This window comes from Monomorium pharaonis, chromosome 6, assembly GCF_013373865.1.
Source record: "Monomorium pharaonis isolate MP-MQ-018 chromosome 6, ASM1337386v2, whole genome shotgun sequence".
Lineage (NCBI taxonomy): Eukaryota > Metazoa > Arthropoda > Insecta > Hymenoptera > Formicidae > Monomorium > Monomorium pharaonis.
In genome coordinates, this window is record NC_050472.1 from 2,219,842 (window position 1) to 2,244,987 (window position 25,146).

The following is a 25,146-nucleotide window of genomic DNA, read 5'->3' on the forward strand; positions in this document are numbered from 1 at the left end:
CGCAGGAAAGTTCGGTGGGGTGTGTTGTTAAAAAATTTCCCTGAATCAAAAGGCGGCGCGGGGAGGAGGAACGTCAATCGAACAAGTGAGAATAAACAAGTCCAGATGGAATAATAAAACTTAAAACGAAGTGTGGCCATTCGCTCACAGTTTCGTCCAGCGAGTGCATTCATAAATTCAATTTGATCCCTCTTCCCCTCTCTCGTGCAAGGATATACGGAAACCAAGCAATAGGAGATAACCCCGCGTTAGCGGACCAAAGCCCCGAACAGTCCGCTAACGCGGGGTTCCAGTGTACACACGTTCGCGAATGTACCAGTTCGAAGCGATCATTGATCAGAAGGGAAGAAGAATTTCTACGACCGACGTGGTGCATCGTCGTAGCCGGCGCTAAGAGTCAAATAAAATTTAGCTCGTGCGTTTTAACCAACGGACGCGAGAGTGACACGAGGGATTTGACGTTCGGTAAAGCGCGCGGCTTTAACGGTCCGCACGACTCAACGATGTAAACCCGTTGTCTCCGGGTAGACGTCAGTCCTCGCGAGCTGCAACGCCCGCCGTCACGGCGAGCTTTCCCGCTGTGCATCTGGCCGTGTAACGCCACGCGTAAATACGCTGTTGCGTCCGAGAAAAATTACGCTCCGTTGCGTTCTAATATACTCGCTCAGTAACAAAGCACACGGACTATAATTTGCCTTTAAAGAGCGCGAGAAAAACCTTTATTATGTGAAGTGCCTCTCGACACATTGCTCGCTCCACTGTAAAGTGTATTTTTCGAAAAAATTCGAGGGCACTTCCTTTTTCGGCAGAAAAATCGAGATAAATATCTTTCTCTTAATCTAATTTCGATAAATGTCACTCGTATTAATATGCGCGCAGCGTCAAGCGACAAACATAATGAATTCCTAGATATCGACCGTTCCATCATCCGCTGTATCGGTTAATTTAATTGATGGGAAGATACATTTCCATAAAATATTTCAACTAATTGATTTCTGATGATGGTTTATTAATAATGCGTGCCGAGTGCCGTATGCATTTTGATTGTTTGTGCGATGCGCTAGCAGATACGACGTTAATTTAATAGATGCTGCGATTCGGCAATTAGAATCACAGAAGAGGGAGGTATTACGTCGGCCGTATACCATATCTCGTGTTCTGATTTCACACGTTTCGGCCGCTTTTCTTCTTCCTTTAAAAGAACGCGATTGCACAGATACTTTGCGATCGAAAAGGATAACAATATTGCGTTACGATCGTTCACGCACGCAACAATAGCCCGCGCGAAACAGATAATGCGATAAACGCGGATTATCACGCCGAGTTACAGGCAATAATCGGCCGGCATTACAGACGGAGACGTAATGTGTAACGGACGGGTGAATTCACGTGTTTACCTGATTATTGCAACGCAACATTACGTATCCGGTGACCTGACATCGCGAACATCGAAACCTCATTTAACGGGGGTGAAGGGGGAGAGGAAAGGGCGAAACGACGAAGTGAATTAACGCTCGCGGAGACACGCGATCGTGCTATCAATCACATTCTCGCGATGCTTTCTCCTCGATTCTCTCGAGGAAATCGTCACGCGGCAGCAACGAGTGAATCTGCATAAATGCCGACAATATAATGCGATACGTAACTCGTAAATCGGAGCATCTTGCATGTTGCCTCGAGAGTGCCCGAATGAAGAACTCCGCGTCTCGCGCTCGTCGCGTCGCAACGTAGGAGACGACTTTTAATACAGTCATCCCTTTTCGCGCCACGCCGAGCAGTAAAACCCGGAAGGATAAAGCGAGGAGGAAGAGGAGGGGCCGACTGAATTACAGCAATCTTTTATGCGTCGCGTTTTGTACGTGAATGCAAAGGTGTGCGCGTTAACGTCGTTACCGTGGTATCGCCCAGGTCGAAAAACATCGTCACGGCCATATCCCATGTACGTACGTACGTACGAAGTACAGATTCGCCGAGGATTGTAAACAAAAATACGATCTTGGCACCTGCAGCTCACTCCCGCGGCGAGGGGAGGACCGGTTATGTCGTGGGCGCAGGCACGAATCTCCGCACCGCCGGGGAAGCTAAAACCCGGAGAGGGCGGACTGGAGGGATGCGCTTCACGCGGAATTGCAGAGGGAGCGCCTCCGCCATTAACTTTGATGCGCTTATAAAACGCAGTAGGTTCGAGCCGACGCGCGGCAGGACGCAAAACGCAGCGGCAGCGAGCGAGCAGTAGCTATGACACGTACGTGAGTGTGTGTGTGTATGTGTGCGTGTGTATGTACGTAAACGCGCGGTCGGAGGTATAGAGTTTCCAAATTTAATAGCCCTGTGTTGAAAGAGGGAGAGAACGACAGAGGAGGGTAAAAAGAGAGACGAAACAGAGGGAGGAGAACACAGGAATGAGGAATGGGTACACACCAGGTACGGTGGATGGCTCTCGACCATAAATACGGGAGCTGGTTTGATTATATGGAGCCCCATGTCAAACCAGCCACCCCCGGTCTAACCGTTCCCATCACCTACACCATCTCTCTTTCGTCCCCTTCCCCATCGGTCATTGTGGCCGTGTGTCGCACGGCATCCGCGAACGTGGCTACGCTTCATCCTCCTCTCGCTCTCAACCGGCAGCACTTTTCTGTATCCCTATCGAGACGTCGCATCCAAGTATCGAATACACGCATCGCGCCTCTTACGAACACGGAAAGATTGAATACTTTATCTTTTGTTCCTCGTTATGGAAACCGGAGAGAATGCGAGGGAGCTTTTGCATCTTTAAAATCTCGTTTAGATTACTTTACGCATATTAAGACGAATTAATATCTACATTCAACTGCGATATTGGAGATGACATAATTGCGCTGTCGCTGCAGCATCATTTTAGCATATCGGAGAAAAAGAATGAATCTCGCGAGAAGTGTAAGCGTTCTCGTGTCGAACGATGCATTTACACCTATTTGCGCTGGTAGATACGCGAGTGTGTCTCTATGTACCGTGGCGGAGAAGCGGAGCGAAGTGCACGATTACACGAATCGCGGCGATGTAGAGGCCGGAAAAGAGGTCGGTTGGCAAGCAATTTCGTGCACCAGGCGTTCGCGAATCTCTACTACTATCCGGGCTATTACGAACGACATGCTCTTCGCCTCTTTGTACGTGCGTTCCTCGCGCGATGTACCTGACGATAACGTCGTCCCAATCTTTTCAGTTACGTGCCCTTAAATAATTTCAAGCACGCAAACTTTTTAAAACGCGTGAAAAATGCAATGACACAATTCCTAAAGCAAAAGTTTTGCCTTCAACTTTTTACATGCGTGTCAATTTAAACGAATACATCACATCGATTTATATACTCCGTTTTCAGAAAACAGAATACATTGTTAATTATGATTTCGAATGAGTTCTTCCTTCGGGAGAAACCGTAATTAAAATGCGAGACAAAAGGTTAGATGTTCTCGAAAGAGAGGAAGAGTATCATTCCGATTTTACTACCCCGTGCGTATTAAACTTAAACAGGAGAATCGTCCCGGTAGATTCCTCGTTCAGGTGGAACGGTCGGAGAACCCCGGCCAATTTATGCCCCCATAATTTTCATGGGGGAGCAACCGTATCGCTTTGTTCATAGCGCGCATTGTCGCGACGCGATCCTCGGGAAATCGAGCGAGCTCTTAAATGCGCGGCACGAGATCGTTACACGAACAGCGAAACTCGACGGGAAATTAGAAAACAGCGCCAGAATTAATCCGACGTCGAGGGGGTGCGACCGACATGCGGCTCGCGTTGGAAACGTCCGGCGCAGAATTCAACAATCCGACAACAATCCGGGTCAACCTGACGTGGCGCAACGATGACGTCGCGTGTTCCCATAGAAATAAACCCTATACCGCTGTTAATGATCCGCTATTATTGTTCCCATTTTCGTGGCGTACTCCCACGGCTGTCGTCCAATCAGCGCCGGGTTTATTGGCTTTTAATTGATTACAAATGACAGTTTGATTGGTCCTCTCGCTCGCGCGCACCATTCCCGTTCTAATGGCGGCGTTTCGAAAAATCGATCGGCGTGTCATCAAACCGTGTTTACGTTTTTCGCCTGTCTTTGTCTACGACATTCCGCATATATGTAGTTTGTGAATCTGCACGCTTAAAATCAGTCGCGAGATCTCGAAAGCGCGTTAATATCATCCCTTTAATCTAGCGCGATTTTATCTCGCATTGATTTCAAGAAATGCTTCTTGGAACAGAGCCCTGTTTGAAAATTCCCTGCAGTGATATGCTTTCAGAGAATGATAATTTAATTAAGATTATGTGACACATCTTTCTATGTCCAATATATATAATATGTGTGTGTGTGTGTGTGTGTGTGTATCTCGCAGCTTTACCATTCGCTAATTACGATTCTTTACGCAATTATGGATTGCGCGTGACACATAAGCCAAAAATTTACAGTCCTATTAACGCGACGCGTCAAACCGGAATTGTTTGCTCGCGAGCGATATTCACTTATAAAATTATAATTACGCCGTCTCTCACAATGTTATCATTACCGCGCGTTATCGAGACGATTCAACGGGATTTTTATATTATTTACGTTAATACTTTCAAAATCATGAGTGTCGAACTAATTGAAATAACGGAAAAATATTCACGTGTCGCACAAATTAGCGAGCGATCCTTACAGATTGTATACAAGTAATTAATAAGAAGAAATGATTAATACAAAGATTAAACCGTGCAAGAGATGCAACTTTCGTAATAGTTCACAGTCGCGTGTATTACAGGTGCATCTCAATGTGCATTTGAACGGAATCAAGCAATTTGCTTATTGGCACGCGCTCGCGTATCGGATTCGTCTTAATCTAACAGTGCGATAAAACCCCCGGCGGAAATGGAGGACGCACGTGACTTAAGCGAAAGTAGAATTTCGTTCGCGCGAAGAAGATGTGTTCGTGATGATAGAGACCTAATCGAAATTCCACGGCGAGATACATCCGTGGAGAAAGTACCGTGACCAATGCAAGGAGATAGGCAAAAGCACCGTTGTGTATCTTCGCCGCGTATTTCACGATAAGCCGCGTATGCGGAACCAGAAAATTGCAGGATTAATTCTGGCACGCGCGCGCCTTTCGGGAAATCGCGGCGATTTGCAACGATGTCTGCCCCTGAATGTGGCAATGCCGAGCATAAGACGCGATCGCAATTGTGGCAAGGCGGTATCAAATTATCATCAGTTATGGCAGGTGCATCCGCAACATTTTACCTTTATAGATTATATATAGATATATATATATAATTAAGCGTTAATTAGTTAAAATTTAAGTAAGAAAATTAGAATTTACTTTTACAAGACAATTAACCAAATAATTTCTTTATAAACATGACACTCTAATATACGTTAAATACGCTAATACAATAATGTTTATTTATTATTTTAATTTATTGTGTTACCATTAAAAAATTATTATACTATTACTGCTTTCTCAATTATATTTTAGTGCGAATATTATTTAGAAGATTTATTTGTGGTTTTTCTCGACCACGAGTTAAGTTTATCAAAACGTTTGCGATTCAAGAAATAATTAAAAAAATTAGTTTTCCAGAAAAGAAGGCAATAAAACGACAAAGCATCAACCTTTAAGAAAGCTTATGGAAGTCAGGATAAATAAACCCTCTATTTTGTGACGAGTAACCTTATAGCGTGTCATATAGCTTTTCCTTTGGCGTAACCTTATTCATCGTTTCAAGATCGTACCTGAAAAGGTGTAAGCCTGCGCCGCGATCCAATAAGTGTCATGTTACCAGACGACGGAACGAATTATCGCGTCGCGCGGTCGATTTTGAAATTAGCGGCGCCTGCGACAATCAATTCGTAAGAACCGATTGAATTTCACTTAAAGGCTCGGGGAGAAACAGAGAACGCGGAAAATGCGGCAACGCGAGTCGTGCATAGTGGGCGCGATTGCGGATCGTGTGCGCCAAGAAATTACACGATTGCTGCAAATCAGAGTTGATTATAAATTTAATCACCGCTATTTATCGTACGGCCACAACGCAAGTTATACCGCTTGTCCTGAAATTATAGGGGAACAAGAAGCGCACTACAATTACATTTCAACATTTATTACCTCTATGTAAATAAATATAGTGTTACGGTGTTATAAATTAACGAGAAATCTTCATCGACGATTGCTTAAGACTTGGTTTCTTGGAGTTTCATTACTTGCGAATTTTACCGATATCAACACTGAACGCAGTTCGCAGCTAAAGAATTAATCTATGACCATTGTTAGATAAGTTGCACAATGACGTGTGTCACATACAATTATTAAAGTCAACCCCCATAGTGATATTAAGTCGGCCATGTCAATATTTTATGCTCGCATTGATATCATTCTCGCTAAAAGAGGATCATCACTCGTAACAAACGAGATACTAGAGGATCATTATATCTCTGGTTTTGGCAGCAGTTACTACGAAACGGACGCATCAGCGAGCGTCTATAAAATTGTCATTATATACATAATACCTTTGATCGATTAGCAGAATTTCAAACAATATGACACTGATATACTGCTGATACACCCGCGCGCGAGCTTTATCGATTAACCGGAAGCGCGTCATCGGCTATCGATTTCAAATCGTACAACTCCGGTTCATCCGACACTTCTCTACTCCTCACCCCCTTCTCTCTTTCTCTTTCCCTCTTTTTTCTATCTTTCTCGGTTGTGTCCACATTACGTACCTCGCATTTCTCTTCTCCGCGTAGTACAGAGCTAGCTGTCTCTCCTGCAGGCGAGAATGAACAGCCGCCATTTCGCGGTGATGTTGGTTGTGCCAGAGTTGAAACGAGAGCGAGATGGCGAGCGTCATTCCAAAAGGGATGGAGAGTTGATGGAAGAAGAGGGCGGAGAGAGCAAGGGAGAGGGAGAGAAAGAGAAAGAGAAAGAGGGAGAGAGAGAGAGACATCGACTAGGAGGAACGGGAGATTTAAACGCCAAATTCAGGACCGAACCATCATCCACTTCCTCTCTCCTGTCCCTCTTGAGCTCCATCGCTACTCCCTCTCGTCGAGTTTTACGTCACTCGATATATGCACGCGAGTTTATGCCGGCGAGCCGGTAATTCCGACACGGGGCAAGAGTTTCACGTGAGCCACCCCTCCCGGACCGAGGGGACGAATAGGAGAGGAAAACGAAAGGCAGAAGGTAGCACGACGGAGAGAAAGAGATTACGGAGAAGAGAGAAGGGAGAGAAGGCGCGAGATATCCGCCTTAGGAATTTCTGAAACGTCACTCGCCCGCGCAACTCCGCGGCCGTTTCGAAGGAAATTTAAGTTTCATGGGATCGAGGTGGTACCTGACTGCGAGCGAGCTGGTATACATAAACGGTCGTTCGTATGCGCGCCGAACGAGCAGACGGATGGCGTGGCCCGGGAACGTGTACATAGGTATACGTATGAGCGATACGATATCTCTAGTAAACGAGAGAGCCAGAGTCTGATACACGTCCGGACCTATGAAGAGACGAGGTTCGTCCCACCGCCGCCGTCGCGGTATATACGATATGGTTATTAAAAATGAGTAGTTCGTGGTCGGACGGACCGCGCAAAAATTGTACGCGCGCTCTATTTGAGTAACGCTGCTCGTCTCTCGCAATAGCGAGATCAAGACAAAACGGGGTGCAGTTGTACCCGGACCGGGACGAGGCAGGAGAGAGAGAATCGAGCAAATAGCTGGTCTACGAAAATAAGGGTGGGCGAGAATGCGAGTGGAAGTGAGTGCGCTCTCGTTTGCATTTTGCGTCGCGCAGTTCTCTGGTTGCTCGCGCGAACCGGGAAAATTACGCTCTCTATTCTAGGCGACATCGCGACACTAAAATTGCGTCTTGGAGTAAGTTATAATGGTGACTGTAATTTCTACGCTGCGAAATTATCTCTTTTTCCCGTCGCGCGCCACTTTTCGAGGAGCAACGTGCAACAAATAGATCGCCAAATTCGAATGTGACAGACAAGCGACGACAGACAGCGTAAGACAGAATGTAACAGAAATATCCAAGTACTATAATATAACTCAGCAATGAAAATGGAAAATCATTTTTAATACTTTACCTCGACAAATTGTTCCGTGTTCGAAGAAGTAAAGCAGCTTCGCGCGGTTTACGAAACAGCAGGATTGAGACATCGACAAGTCAGATGATTTACAGTAATGACAGTCGTTCTCACACTGATGATAAAAACCACAACGCGATATCGGAAAAATTAAAACGTAACGCAAATCCTTTCACTCGCGGCTCGTCGTATCTCATTGTAGTTGCGCACATTGATGGTCGGAATTAAAATACACTGAACAAAAAAGCCGTCGTTCGCCACAGCGGTGGCAAATTAGTTGCCACGTCATCGGTAGAAAGAATACGCGCGCGACAACCGTGTAAACAAAGTTATGCAAAATTGTTTGTCGGCCGTAACGCTGCGCTGACGGAACTGGACGATGAACACGGAAGGGGGAGGGGAGGGGAAGAGAGAATGGCAATATGAATGGACAATTCTCAATCGTACTAATCCGCGGTATGTTTATCCGGCGAATGATTACACGCGTGTCTCGCGATACATCGGTGGAGGGGGCAGAGGGAGAGCGCGAAAAAAACGGAGCGCGAGAGCCACTCTGCTGATAAAACTTTCAATTGCATTTCTCTCGCAAAACGCGATAATTTTCATACGGGCCGATGTCTCCCGTCACCTTCGCTCGCGGCCAACTTGTAATTACACGCGCTTACCGTTCGCAACACGACGAAAAAAAAAAATAAAATAAAATAAAGAAAAGAACGAAGGCATAAAAGGAACGGAGAAAGAGGGAGAGGAGAAAAAAATGTCGCGCTGCGTTAAAAGGTTGCAAAAGCGAGCTCATAGCGCAACTTTTAATTACATTTATCTGCCGGAGATGACACGTCCTCACTCTTTTTATCCCGCGGTTACTCTCGTCGCCCCGAGAGCACGTCAACACTCAATTACAGTGATACACGCGCGTCTCACCTTCCTTTCTGTCTATCGCGGATCTTACACACGTATTGTAAACGCGACGTGAATTATTTCAAGTACAGATAAATCGCGATATATCGGAGAAATCCGTGTCAAGTTGCTGTGGATAGTAAACTCTCGATGTAAGCAAACTCTTAATTTCTCGAATATTAGCATCTTCAAGTTCAGGGTTCGCATTTTAGTTCCTGAATGTCTAAATCAAGAGAAGATTACGTTTCCAGACAAATAAACGATTTAGTCGAAAGGCACACAAAAACTGTGAGTAAAAATTAATAAAAGTAAATAAGCGAGCTTATTTCTCTCTCTCTCTCTCTCTTTTCAATGTTACGCGCACGGATCTCCGGATTCCTCGGGGCACTTAATCAAGTAGTATTCTCGAGTGACTAATTGGCAGTCTCACTCACACGCGCGTACGTGATGCACGGATGAACGTGAAAGAGGGAACGGGAATGACAGCGGAGGGAAGGAAGGCCCCTCGTGCGCGTAGAACACGTCTGTTCGCGGTCTCGTTATTACGTTTCGCGGTTGTCCGTGCCGGTACGGCCACCGACAAAACATCGATGCTCGACATAATGCACTCGGCGAGCACGCGCGGGTTGTACGCGCGAGTACGCGCCGCGAAAATTGGTCCGTCAATGTCGCCGCCCTTTTGAACGTTGACAAAACACCGGTCGATCCTTGCGCGACTTGGAAAGCTTTTGTCACCGGGGACTGAATCGCTTGCCAATTAATCCAATCTCAATCGTACGGTCACGCGTTATCGCGAAACGTGCAGATGTCTAGAATTTGGCGATGAAAGCGTCGAAAGTTTATCCAACGGCACGTACACGTTACGTAATTGTCCGACAATAATTATTAACTATATCAATAATCTTCTCGTATTCTTTTATTTCGATAAATCTCGGTATTACACATCTCCATCTCTTTTACTTCTTCTAATATAGAAAATCAAGTTTGTGTCCCCCCTAATGACTATAATCACACGATGTAATTGCGAAATGCGAAACCCTCGTGTGTCAGACGCTTCTAACGAACATTTCGCTTTTTATAAATTAAACGAATAGTACTCGTACGAAAAAAACTTCAGAATTAATGGTAACGAAACGATCTCGGGGGAAATTAATAAATAGAGCGGCCGCAGCGGCTGCACCACGTCTGGCGTTGTCGGCCGTTGAAATTTTGATCAAGCGACTTATGGCGTGCTCGCTCGTTATGGAGCATCGAAGGCACGGCGCTTAATCCTAAGAAGCGTCATAAGCGGATTCGGCTCGTGCCAGAGTAGAAAGAGAGAAAATGAAATTTCCGACTGCATCGACCACGCTCTCCGAGGGGCGCTGACGTTTGAGGGGATAAAGCGAAATACGCCTCGAGAGAAGGTAAATCTCTTGCGCCAGTAAGAAACGTGCATTTTAAATGTCTCTAAACAAAAATAACTGCGTTAGACGTTTCCCTATTCATTTCCGATTGGGTTATAAAATTTCGACCATGAAAATGCTCCGCGTATTCCTGATCGATTACGTTTAAGGAAAGAAACGTAAAAATAATATCGTAAAGACATATCGTCTGTACAACTTATCTTCGTGCTATCCTCTCATAAAAAAATATTCTCAGCTCAATAACATAGTACCGGCCTAATAATATATCTTCGCGCTTAATGATAAGTGGAGTAAATAGATTAAATAGAGATTTAGAAATAGAGGAATAGCGCAAGGCGATACTACTCGACGTATAATCATAACTTCAATGATCGAGATTCGTTACAATAACAAATTAAGCAACACAATACTCGAAAGTTAAAATTACTATGTATTGTTACTTGTCCGATCAGTGGACCGATTCAGCGAACGATTTCTAAGGCGGTCTGACCGTGACGGAAAAAAATTCAAGTTTTTTTTTCCCCTCGCGGCACGAAGCGCGATAGCAGAAATCAGGTGCAAAGCAGTAGCAACGATGGGTGTTAATTACGAATGTAGTCGAGAGTAGCGGCGATTAGAATTCCACCCGCGAGAAAATCGTGTGAAGCGCAGAAATTGTGTTATCGTGAAAAAGTCCCCGCACGTATCATTAAGACCTTTTCACTCGCTCTAATTTCCCGCCATTCTGCCGGGTCTGCCGGTGCAGACGCAAAAGAGACCGGAGATAGAGATGAGTCCCTGACCGGAATAAACACTTTGGGAATGAACTTTCTACTATCTTAGCGCGTGCCTTTTTCGCTGGGATTTTGTGGGTCAGTATTACTTCGACCGCGCGATGCATGTGTGCGTCCCGAGACGCCATGAAAGTGAGATTCTTGGTAAAGATTTCATTCGGCAAAATGTGTGACTCGTAAAATGTTTATATTCTTAGATTTTCATAGACACAATATGTGCATCAAGGAGAAACATTAAGGACAGAAACCATAAAATTCTAATAATCTAGTTCCTCGATTAGTCAACTTCTATTTGCACTAAAAGCATATAGAATGCACTAAAATAAAGATAGATTTCTCTAATAAGATTGGTTGGTTTAAATGCAGGTAATCACAACATTAATGAGACTAGAATGATCGAGAGAGATGCTGGCTGTCATGCGGCTTGCGGTTTTTCAACGGAAATGAGCGAAATTCGACGCAGCGGCGATTATAACACGATCCGCTTTCAGACTCATGTAAATTTCAGGAAGATTTCCGAGCGAATATTTCGTGTGGCGACGCGAGAAAATCCGGTCGTCGTCGGATAATTCGCTGATGGCTAATGGCCGTCCAACCAAAGCGGTGCACGTGCAACGCGAATTTAATTCGGTGTACCTGCATATTGCCGTAGAGGCTGATCGGCTATTCTAAAGAGCAAGGTAGTCTCACGTGAAACAGAAATAAATTAATAAACAGCAGTCTATTTCCCGTCGTGGAAATGACGATTTCGAATGCGCATCGAACGTGATGCCAAATGAAACGTATTAATTATAATTCGATAATTCATGTTGCGGTGAGCGACTTTTAATCCCTACACCATATATGTAGTGATCCAAAACTATCATATCAATATAAAAGCAATTATGTTAATGTAAGCTTATTCCATTAAAAGATCACATTGAAAGTTAACCAATACTCCTTAAATTAAATAATTTTAATAAATTTTTACTCAGTTTGTGACTAATTAAAACAAAGAGTATTAGTCAAAATAAAATTGTCAGCGATTATATCACGGATCTCAAAATATGACGGACAAAAATAATTTTCTCGACAAGAAAATACGTAATAAATGACCAACTTAATGTATATGCAATCTGCAGTTTATACCCCATCCAATGCGGCATTCGCAACGGGACGTGTGCAATATTTGTCATCAAACACGATAAAAGTAAACAGATAAATGAAAATGAGGAACAATTGCGCGATCAAATACATACTCGATATTAAATGATATTTAGTCGCCAATAACGATTGATGCCGTAGATTTCGTTATCGTTTTCGGAACGGCACACGTTTCCGGGAAGTTTGCGCGCACCAGCGGCGCAAAATATATATTTCTCGTATAACTCGCACGGTATCATTTCCTCTCTCACGACTGCCACTCTTTTAAATATTCCCAGGATAGAACTCGAGGTACACACCATTTTGGGGAAACCCCCGATTATATATAACCTGACGTTTCGCAAAATTTTTCCTGGTCGTGAAGCGCTCCGCGTCGCTGAAAATACTCGCGACAGTTTCGCGCGAGTATTCTTTTTATTATGAAAAGATGGAAAGCGAGTCCCGCTGGAAAAATAAAGAGCGGTCCCACGCTCCTGCGCGAAAAAGGCCTTCCGCCGTGAGAATACCGATCGTTATCTCGCGCAGAAAATTCAGGAGCCACGCGAATTAGCATGAATTCAATTAAAGCCCTGCCCCTCCGGAGAGAAAATTCGATAAAAATACGGATGTCTCCGCTGCCAAATTAGATCAAGTCCGATTCGCTAAACAGAAGTTGATAGATATATATTTCGAAAGCATGATATTTGTACGATCCATCTCAAAAGATTCTACATTATACAGAATTCTACATCGAGAGCTATAATATACCGTTCAGGATGTGCACGCAATTTGTCAAACTTCGAATAGAAAGTGATGGACTCGGTTGTTGATTATGTGATGGACGTATATTGGACACGTGCTAGCCTTGAAACCGAAATAATTGGAACTTAGGAGTCTGCTCTCTAAATTGCAATCAGTGTATTATCACTGATTTGCAGCGGTATACTTATAGCTGTGTTAGTGAGTATTCACTGTTTTTTAGTGATTCTTACTTCAGAATTAGTGTATAATCACTGAAAGATCAGTGTATTTATTTCACTGATTGACAAGTCATAAGTATACTAAAAATCAGTGTATTTTCTTTGATTTCATTGATTTTTCACTGATTGTAATTTAGAGAGTGTAAAAGCACTGTAAGACATGACTGTAATACGCATTAACGATTAAAAAAAAAAAAATATTAATATCTTGATGCAAATATAAAACGCCGTACTTTCTAAAACAATTGTAATTGCAAAACAAAAACATGCACTTTAAGCACTAATTTAATAATTTTATCCTAAAAATACAAATTGTTTATTAATGAAGAAAATATTCTGAATGACAGCATTAAAAAAATAATATTAAAAAAATGTTTTCTGATTCGTTATAGCACGTTTAGTATATTACAATGATAAATTGGCAAATCTGTGCAGGGTTCTGACAAATGTAAAAAAAAAAGGAAACACGGAAAGTCAGGTATGATTTGGATCGCATCCAAACGTGATCGGAACCGTCGTCAGTTCTGCCATGCGCGAAAGTATCGTATGCAGGAAGTTTTGAGCGATCGTTTTGTCATGCCCGAGTTCATATTGGGTGAACGTTATGATGAGCGAGAAACGCGGATGACGCTTCACTTCTGTAGAGTATTACAAATACGCGTTTGCAACAAAATGTACACTGTTCGAGATATTACTGCTAATTTTAAAAAATTAAAATTAAAAAAAAAAAAGATTCCCATGCACATATAAGTTTGGGAGAAACCCTGAACTAGAGCATTTCAATTCAATCCAGCACAAAATGAAATAAATCGGTCAAGGTGTGTTAGAGAGAACTGTAGTGTTGTTACTGAGTTCTGAGATAACAATTAGGGTAAGCCAGACCTGTTTTGACGCTTCAGGCTATTGCCAGTCTAGTCTGCATCTCAATTCGATCTTGAACTTGAACCAACTATATCCACACGCATAAAGTTAACTATAATACTTTAAAAAACACACGCACACACACACACGGAAGGAACAATTTTTTGCTAAACTCTCTAAACGACACTTAGCTAGATACAAAGCCGAAAAAAATTTTAGATTATCAAAATAATTATGGACTCAAACTGATTTCCAGAACGTCAAAATTTTTTGTTGCTTATACTTGAGCGTCCTAAATAATTATTTTAAGTCTAATAAAAATAATTTTCTGATCTGTATTTAGCTAGATTTTTAGATTAGACTTTAATAAAATTATTTTCTCCGTGTATATACGTAAAATATGCAGTGTAGAAAGAGATCTAAATATACAGCGACAATCCAAACGAGTAAGAGAGATGAAAAGAAAGTAATTTTTTTAGTGGTAATAAGAACGGCGCAATAAAGCACGCTGCAATGCGCGCGATGAATTGATTATGAATGTATTTTATGTCTAACGAGAGCACTTGATTAACGAAAGGAGGAAAGAATGAAGTTCACGCTCGGGCTGGCGCTCAATTCGTTATTGTCTTTCTTAAACGAGAGAATACTCGTGGGCCAAATTAACGGCGCGCGTTATGTTAAGCGAAAGGGTGAAGAGGGGGGAGAAGGGTCCTCGCTGCAGAACGTCGTGTCTTTTGTGAAACGTCGGAGAAAGTCGGTAAAATGTTTTCCTCGCGCGGATCGCAAAGACGGTGGAAACGTCGGAGCGGCGGAGCACAACGGAGGTTAAAATTTGATGCAACCTTACCTAGAGGGTTATACGTGGGAAGCTGTGTCGCTCGAAACAAAAGCGACGTGACGTAAGCAATTGCGAGCGCGTGCCGCTCCGACCTCGCCTTTTCCGCGGAGGTACCGTGATAATGAAAGCGAATTGTAGTAAGCATGCAACAGCTGTACAAAGATAGAAACAAGAGAAAAAATAATAACGAGAATCAATTAGAACTACGTGTCGTTACGAAACCTCGGTCATTTTTTCTAAATAAATAATTTATACAAATCTTTGATTTTTCATTCCGCAAATAAAAATAATAAAGTTATCGGAGAGGACAAGAAGAACCGAGATTTTATTTCTGTACTGCCTGCAAAATGTGTTTCGAGATTTACGTCTTGAATTCGATGCTTTCCCTAAGAATGCTTGATAATAAAGTTTTGTGCGATACACGAACTAGTATTTAGATGTAAATGTCTACTCATTTGTATACGTACGACTTGTTTTCGACTACACTTTTTCTCAAGTTTATCAGACGACATGTTTTGGTACAGTATGCAATAGTTTGCATATCTTTCTACAAGATAGAAGATCTCGTTGTATTCTACTTGAAATTTGTCTGAACGTTAGAGTAATATTAGAAATACCAGGATAATATCATAATTCATAATATCGTACTCGTTGAAAAAATGGTAACAAAACACAAATATGCATATCCCGTTTCCAGAAGCGTTGCTCTGAAAAAGTAATAAAGAGCTCTTCTCAGCATTTCTTTCTCAGCGTAAAGCTTCGAATTTCATCGCGTGAAACGTACGCGCGATAACGAGTTAAGTAGTGGCGTGTAAACCGAGACTTCGTAACGCAAAAGAACCCCCGCGGTATTATTCATCTCGTCCATGTCCTCTTGTGAGGCGACCGGGTCGCCAGCGAGAACTGGTAAACTGGCAAGTTCCAAGTCGGGAGCTCGTTGCTTTCGCCGTCCTTCTCCGGTCGCCCGCGCTTGCTATGTCGAAACGTAAGAGACAAAGAGCTCGAAGTCGCGGAACAATGAGACCTGATATCGCCCGGTTCAACTACGTACACACCTCTCTTCTCCCTCGCGTTTTCACGCTGACGACGACAACGACGACAACGACGACAACGACGACAACGACGACAACGACGACGACGACGCTGCCGACTTTACCCATGTTATTGTGCGCGCGTCGGGACGGCTTACCTAATGGCGTACAATTATCGTTCCTGAAAAACTTGCCCCGCCAGACGGTCTACTTTTTTTGCCATCCCTCCTCTCGCTCCTTCCCCTCAGTTTATGGAATCAACATTTTAGCGCTCGCGCGACCGCTCGAGATGTAATTAATCCTCGGCGCGTTAGTTCCCGAAGATGAGACGTTTATGCGTAAATTCGCGCACTTCTTATAACCGCCGCGTGACGGACGGAATCTCGCGTTTGTTTGCGCAACGTAAAAACGTGACGCAATGCAGATCGGCGGACCGTCCTGCATTTCCGGTGTTTTAGAGGTACGTATATTTCTTACGTTTACCATGCACGCGCGATACGGCAATACTTTCACGACAACCAGCGGTGGCGAAAATCATCGAAATTCCAACAAATTACATAAAGTAGCTTTAATAGTTGCAAGTATGCTCATTATTTTCAAGCAAAATTTTGGCGAGGCATGTAACTAAATTTTGCAGAAGAGAAAACTAAATTTTCGATCGGTCATGGACAAACGACGACCGCGCCGGCGATTTTTACGCTTTCGTTACGGATGGAAATTTTTGTTTAATTTTGCCAGGAGCGCCGCACCTGAAAAAATAGCGCCCGATAACGACTGCATCAGAACAGCCGCGGCAGTAATTGTCAACCGTGGCCGCGGAATTGTTGTCCGTCTCCCGCGACGAAACGTTTTGCCCCTGTTTTTCCCCCGACTAATTTTCGCGCCGCCACCCACCCCCGATTACGTCACACCGGTAGGAAGTCGCTGCCGAGCGCTACCGTATTGCGATGCATTCGCCGCGGAACCGGCCATTTACGACGGGACATCTTCCGCGTCAGTTTTAATGATCTGGCGCGAAAGAATGGGGCACTTTTCTACGCAGAAAAGCTAATTGTTGTATTCAGTACGGGCACTCTCTCCCTCTCTCTTTAAATCACTTTTACACGCTCGTTCCCAACGCTCGTGTTTTTTTTTCTTCTTAACGTAGTGTTGCTAAGATTTAAATGCTCGGCGAGTCGAAAGCGTAAGAACAATCTTTGCCGCTTATCTTTAAGCCTTGAGGATACGAAGATCATCGTTCAGTTCACCGCTCACTTAGCGAATTCCACCGCGTGAATTGGGAAGAGCCCCGGCGATGCTCCGCTTCCCCCCATAATCGCGTAAATAATTGTAATCGGTTTAATGGAAAGCCGGGGACGGCCGGTTCTTGTGAACCGCCTAAAAAAAAATTCCCTCGGAAAGTAACTAGCTTAATCAGACACAGACAATTACGCGTAATTATACCGGGCGCCGCCGCGCAATTTCTCCTTTTGATCTACTAGCGACGACGCTACCTCACGAGGTAACGCGCTTAATGCTCGCGGGAGTTAACGCTGGGCGATAAAACCGAAGTTGAACAGCGTAGGAATGGGGCTCATTGTCAGACTAGAATAAGAGACAGCCTCGCGGCGCGGCGCGGCGCGGCGCGCTCGTGCGTCGGACGTTATCTTAATATTTCGCGCGAAAGACAATGAAACTTAAACGGTCGTAGATTCGCAGGCTGCGTTACGCGTCTTTTACGAGAGATAGCAAACGAGAACTTGGTTCCTTTATAAGCACGCCACTTTTATACGTATATACACGTACGCGCTGCCTTTCCCCTAATAAAATGCGCGCGGACAGAAATTTAATCCCGCGCGTTTAACATAATTAGTATTTGCTCGATCAAAGCTTGCCCAACTAATCAACGTCAATCTCAGTTGATCGAGATTTAGAAAGACAAGTCGCTAATAAAGCTTACAAGTTTTATAAATTAAATTAAATGAATAAGATACGAAAGTAAAATCCACTTTATCTTCGCGTGACGACGAAGATAAGCAAAATCAGCAACTAGCAATTATTTAATAATAACCTTTCAGGTATTGAATTGCGATATTATAGCTGTTCTCTCCTGTTTAAAACAAGGATACGCGAGGCAGAAGACCACGAAAACGGCGCTCACGTCACTTTCCCCGAAATCGCGTCGATTAATCACGATCGTTTACGAGACTTCGAAGCGTGTCGGCCGCAGTCCTCCGACACTCGCTCGTCCGAGAATCGGTTGGCCGTGAGCGTGCAAACGCAGGGCCGCTATCCTTGCTTCCCACCACGGCGAAAGGCGACCGCGGCGGCGGCGGCTACGGCGGCGGGAGTCGCAAAAGCAAGAGTCAACGTACGTACGCTCGGTTCCGCTCCGCGACGCGGCGAGGATACTACCGACAGTGTGCCATCGAAAGGAGTCAGTTTCCGCGTGGTCTCCGGCGCGTCGGTCACGCCAGGTGTTGTCGTTTCACCTACCTGTTCGCTCCGCGTGTCTCTCCCTCTACTCTGTTTACGGCGTGCACGCACGTAACGCACAGGGAGATGCGCTCGACGCTCCGAAATGTTCATCGCGCCCAAGTCGCGCTACTCTCGCTCGGTGAGTACGAGAAAGATATACGAAAAACTTTGCGAATGCGGAATCCTCGATCGGATTAGTTGTAGGAAGTTACCGGCGCGCGAGCCAATTGACGGATTTACATTTCGACGAACGTATCCCAACTCCCAAAAACGCGCGCGAATTTTATCATCATCTCGAGAAAAAACATAGATCAAATATAGGCTAACTGTACGAAAATGTAACGTTATGCAATCGCTCGAAACATCGGCATGATCCTTGGAAATTAAAGAATCTAATAATAAGTGTAAAATATATCGACCCAATAGATTTGTACTCGTTATTTAAGATATTACAGCTCGTTGGTGATTAAAAAATATAACTTGTAAATAATACAATGTAAGTAACTGCAAGAAATTTATGGAAAAGCCGGTTTGAGTGTCGAAGGAGGATTTCGATCAACTTTTGATGTTGCAACCGACATGTTCGAGAAGATCGTAGAGGCGCATCTTCAAAGTACATAATCGCTTCGTGTAAGTGCATGTTCCACGTGAACATACGCTTCCCGACACGTGCCGAGGTCCCCAGGGAACTAATCGAGAATCGAGGGCAACTGGTTAAACACCAGCCATCGCCTATATATCCATGAAGCTCGGAGTGCCCGGAGTAAATCCGGCTGGAATCGTATCTCCGGCTGATGACGTCAGGCATCGTCCCGACGCCGACGTCGACGGTGCTGACGACGGCGACGGCGACGGCAACGGCACAGCGTCGGAACACCACGGGGAAATCAAGCGTCCTCCGCTTTTATTTGCATAAAATGATGGGACTGACCATGTCACGTTCGAAACGTCGGCCTCGCTGATTTTCCCTGCGAATTTCATTATTCCCCGGCACACCTGTCGCCCCTCCCGGCCCGAGTACCACCCGACCGCGCTTGGTGGTACTTCGATTTCGCATTCGGAAACAACAGGCGACGGTCATTAAGCCAGATGGAATGGAGCACGCCTGAAGAAATTCCCGATGCAAATCTTTTCTCTTGTCGCGAGATTGAGAATCGCAAGCGAGCGAGGAGCTGAATATCTAGGAAAAGCGAGTGCAATTGCGAAAAAGATTAAAAAAGAGGCCAAATCTATCAAAAATATTGTATTTATCCTCGCGTAATACGAATCTGAAACTCGTGTGAAGTACAAGGTAGATTTGTGAACGAAGAGAGAAAAGGGGGGAGGAAGGAAAAACTCGAAATTCCAAAGATCCAGTTGCTTCCAAAAACCCTCCCGGATAACTTCACGTGATCTGTGTACGAAGCGTGTCAAGGCAGGTAGCTCACGGCCGCGCTTTTTCGCTCAACGTTTACGCAATCGCGCTAATTCGCGTGAACCCCATGATTTGGCATTCCCTTTCTATTTTTTTTTTCCGCCCCGGGGGCGACGTCTCGCAAAATCCATGACGGTTGAATAGCGGGTCGGCAGCACCGGCGCCGCGAAATAGGATTATGTCGAATTCGCGGTAAAGCCCGACAGTGCAAGCTAATTCGCCGCTTGGATATTTTTAATTCGCGGGAGAGCATGCGCGCGCTCGGGTCGGCGGAAAAAAAGAATTGCTTTCGCCGTTGCGATTGTAACCGTGCGTGCGCCTGTGCAAACATCATCGGAGCGATGGCTCGGAATCGCGGCCGCCGCTATCATCCGGCTGCTATCCCCAAACCCAGTGGCACTTAATCCCGGCAAATATAGACGGAATTCCGCAGCATTGTTGCGCATACGACAAGCAGATTTGAATATTACCGTTGCGTACGCATCACGCTAATCGCTCTCTGTCGCTCGGGCTATACTGTGATTAATTATCGGCTGAGCGCGTAATCCACAGCCCGCGCGCGCGAGTGAAACTCGGGACGAAATCAATTTTCGCCGGATCTAAATCCTAAAAGCGTTATCCACCGATCGCTAGCGCGTCGTACTCCCGACTCAACGATTCGATCACCGTACAAATCCCGCGAAATATTAACGCTGCGCAAACGCCAAGAGATGGAACTTGGATCTTAACGAACGAATGCTAAATGCGAAATTTTGGTAACTTTATACCGCGAGTACTTTCTTAAATATGTATCTAATTTAAGATCCGTAAGATAAATTGTCTAAAAGTTCCGATACGAATAAAACGTATATGAAAGATAAATCCTGTTCCCGATGCAAACAGTACATCTTAGAGTAACTACAAATTAAACGAAGGAGGTATGAGACTCCTAATTCTGACAGCTTAATTCTGGAAGCTCGCCAAAGTCCTGGATATAAATCTGCAAATGTGGGCGACTAAAACCAAGGAAATATTTATACGGAAGTCTAGACGGGAGATTACGTAAACAGTAGAATTAGCGAATCATTCGGCGATCGCGCATTTTAGATTTTCGAGAGGGATACGGATTTAGGTGACGCTTCACGACTTAAAATCTTGTAATGTGGGTTAATGCGAATAGCAAAATCTCTTTGAATTTCGCATTGCGCGCTGGCTCTCGAGCAACGACGTACATATATCCTTTGCGGGAATCAAACGACGGCGGATCACCGATGAATTTTTCAACATGCTTAAACCAGAAATCCCCTGCTCGTCGAGCACCGGAGTTGCGATGTGATATCGTTGCGCCGACATCGATGCGCTCGGGCGTATCCATTAAATCGATCGATACCGATGGTATTGTAAATACGATACGTGAGCCAAAGATCCTTACGACCCCTCGTACAGCAAACGCTGACAAAGGTCTTCAGAAAACTCACCCCCGCGTCTCTTTCCGACTTTGCTTGGAAAGACCAGCCCTCGTACACACACACACACACACACACACACACACACACACACACACACACACACACCCACACACGTACCACCACATAAACGACTCTCCCGCTCGTGAAACTCCACGTCGGTGTTTCATCGTGTTACGTGCTGGCTTCGATCGTTTTTCTTCTTACAACGGAATCGGTTTCCGCCGACGAGGCGACCGTAAAATTTAACGACGTTAATTCGGGGCCCGCCGGAATCCGCACTGTCGCGAAACAACCAATCGGGAGCACGGGCGGAACGGAGTGAAATCAAATCTGCTAATTCGTCCGGTGAAGCTCTAGTTTTAAAATGTAATGAAGATCTTAAATAAAATGTTTTATTCTTTGAATGAAACTTCATCAAAAGAAAAAGAAATTACATTCTCTCTTTGAATCGAGATTTCTAGATTCCGAATTCTGGAACCGATAACTTCATTGCAAAACTTGAAAAAATAAGTATGATGGACTCAAACTGAAATTACTGAAATAAATATTGTACTTGTACAGATTGCTTTCGCACTCTCCAATTATACCCGGGATAAACCGAAGAGCGCCAGCTCCGGCTCGAATCCCGGCGCGACAAGTAGTAATTTGTATTCGAAACAAGTTTCTCATGTCGGTAACGAAATACCGGGGTGCACGCACGCGGTCTTTTTCGTCGCGGCCTCGACGAACTTATTTGCGCTCGCGGAATCACGCTGGTACGCGCTAACGACGAACAAAATGGAAGGAAAACGATGAGAAAAGAATGCAAAGGAGGAAAGGGTGCCGAGGGCGGGGTCCCTCCGTCGCGTGCGATTTGTATTATGCCGAGACAAAGGACGGCACGCGATATATCTCAGGGATCGCGATAAAGCATGCCAATTTCGCTCGCGTGTCGGCAACGAGACGTGAAACACACGCGGGGAGGCGCCAATGCGCTCCGTACGTACGTGGGAAATCTCTCGTTAACGCGGCGCGATGGATTTTCATTCCGCGAATATTTCATGAATATCATTTCTTGCTCTTTCGACCGCGGCACACTCTCCTCTCTCTCTCTCTCTCTCTCTCTGTCCCTGGTAAGATTTATAAACCGATTACTCGGTCCTCATCTCAATCTCGCCGCGCAATGAATTGTCGCAATATCCGCTTTCGCCCGTCCGCTTTGAGAACGGGAGCGGAACAATATGAACCCCGTGACATATGTAATTGATAATAAAATGTGGGAATTTCTTTCGGCTGATATATATGCGAATTTCTAACAATGCCACGGTTTCTTCGATTGCCTCCGCATTTCTCGGGGTCTATTTCGACGTTTCGCAAGCGAGAGCCCCGTGGAAAACGCCGGGAGCACAACCGGCGACACGACGAAATAACAAACATAATGGTACTGGAACGGAAGTACGTGTAAAGCGGCGTGTTCGGCGAAGATCGAAATTGCGCGACTCGCCGGAGGTTTTTCCCGCTGTTGCGGGAGGTGCGCGGTTCTCTCCCGTGTGCATACGTAAGGTTTCTTCGCGTGGCAGAGTCGTGAGATGTTATTATTCGTACACAAGTTCTCTTCTCGTCTCGCGCGAGTTTACCATGCAAATTCCCCGCCACCGCGCGCTCGCAGCGTCGGGTGTGAGACGTACGTCTCTCCTTTGGCGAACCGTATTTTCCGCATGGAAACACGCGCGAGCGCGTAACCGATTTTTATTCTTCCCGCATTTTATTTCTGTTTCTCCAATTCTTCGCCCGCGTTCGTTCGCGCGGTGGTTTCTGGACGCGTGGGTGAGCGATTTGTAACATAAACCGATACCCTCTTCTCTCGACTGCTTTCACCTGTCCGGCGAGTTCAAGTCGGCGAACATAATCTGTCGCTGATACTGGTTGTAATTAATGCAACCCAATTAGCCATTACGTCTTTTCTCTTACGCTGTAGCGTCAACGGGCAAAATTTACATAACACGCGGCCGTTGCAAGCAGAAATAAATCGCACGAGCGCAACGTGCGGGGAACGACACGCGTTTGCTCGACGACCAAAGTTATTTCGCGTCGCTGTGTACGCGGTCCTCTTTTTGGAATCGGTTTTACATGCTTAATAGAAATTCCGTTGGCGCGGTTTTCTCGACGCGATGGAATGAAAGCAGAACGAAATGCGGGGGATGGCGAAAAGAAGAAGGAGGAAGAGGAGGAGGAGGATATGGAGGAACGGGCAGCCGACAGCGCGCATTCGATAATATAATTTACGTTCGCGAACGATGGCGTATAAATTTTTATGATGATCAGGTAGCAACAGCGTTTGATGCAGCCATATACGCGATCCAGCATCCGGGATGCTCGCCGCTAGCGCAACAATTGCGTGCGAGCGCGGCGACGCAAGGTATGGTGTAGGTGTTCGGCCGACGATCGTGATGATGGACGTGGCTTGAATCGAGCGAGCAATCTCTATGGCCTCAGCAGCAGAGCCTCGCACAGAGTGATGTTAGGTCGGCTTAATCACTCGGGGGCTAAGCACGAAAATGAAATTTAACCCGGTGTCAATCGAGTTACCCGACGCCTCTCATGGAAGAGAGATTGGTTGGTCTAGTTTCGTCGAAAGGGTGTCTCGGAAAAAAACGTGCTTTGACAAAAAAAAAAAAAAAACGTCCAAGTGAAATCCCGATCGATTTAACCCACGGAAAGGGTTGAAATCTGTCGTATCATCGTGTTGTTTATCGCAAGTTCGAAAGTGTGCGTGATGATAGATTGGTGCGAAATTTTCAGGCCATTGTTACGCGAGGATAAAACACAAGTTGAGTGGAAAAACAATCTCTCCTGCTACTGCTCGCATTCCCACGCCGGTCGAACGCGAGTCAAGCCGCGAAAGTGGCTTTCCTGCATGCAAATTTCGTGCATTCCTGCTTCGTCGAAATTACGTTTCTCTTACAACTTCCTGCAGGAAGTACCCAGCCGATAGTTAGCGGAACCCGCTCGACGCACGCCGGCTCGTATGTACGTTTCGTTTCTCGATTGGGCTCGTTAACAAATAGAATTCCTGTATACGGCGCGCGATCGATGGCTACCAAGGTGGAAGCCGGAGAACCGACGAGCGCTTTCCAGCGAGCCCAGCGGAAATATCGCCGTGCTATTAGTCATCGGTAAAACGGCCCACTGATCACGACCATAAAAATCATTGTCAGGGAGAACGTAATATATTACACGCAAACGTACGGTGCAAACAATCGTCATCGTTTTATATAGATTTACCTTTAAATACTCGGCATAATATACCTGTCTGATTTGCGAATGTACAAAAGGAAAAAAGTATACAAATATATTCTGCTGCTACTTCTTTCACGTCAAATTAAATTAGCCGCGCAAAATCCAACAGTAACATCTGCAGGACGATAATCGCCGCTGTCTGTACGGCGTTCTGTTCGAGAATAATGTGTGGTTTTGGCTTTTATCTGAATGACATTTCAATCTCTGGAGCTTATCTCGCTTTCGGAATGACCGATTCAATTACTACGCTAAAGGATTATTTACGCTTGACGCGAGACCGGCGCTCATTCGAAAGTTAAAGCTCGATGATCCGGAGTGTCAGTGGTGGATCCTACCAGTCATCGACGGAAGGATTAATTAAATTCGTTTCACCGCGTGTCACAACCGATCGGTATCAATCAAGCGAAAGCTCCCTCCTCCCCCCCGTAGAACCCGCGATGTCGTTAATTAGGAAATCACTCGTGCGCTGGACACCGAGCTAACGGTCTTCTTTTTTCTCTTTTTTGAACTCATTTAACCCTCGCAGAAACTCGAAACCG

The 25,146-nt window shown here is 45.0% G+C and overlaps 2 protein-coding genes across 4 annotated transcripts in view; one reads left to right on the top strand and one right to left on the bottom strand.

Moving 5' to 3' along the window:
• LOC105831497 (RING finger protein 17) overlaps positions 1 to 25,146 on the bottom strand; it is a 146,672-nt gene that overhangs the window by 92,142 nt on the left and 29,384 nt on the right. The gene's annotated exons all lie outside the window — the stretch shown is intronic.
• The window catches only part of LOC105831498, a 50,856-nt gene continuing 26,051 nt past the window's right edge, over positions 342 to 25,146 (top strand). The window contains exon 1 of the mRNA XM_012671666.3: positions 342 to 18,605. Within this exon, the coding sequence (XP_012527120.1) occupies positions 18,551 to 18,605 (55 nt within the window). The 5' untranslated portion in view covers positions 342 to 18,550. The remainder of the gene's footprint in view (positions 18,606 to 25,146) is intronic.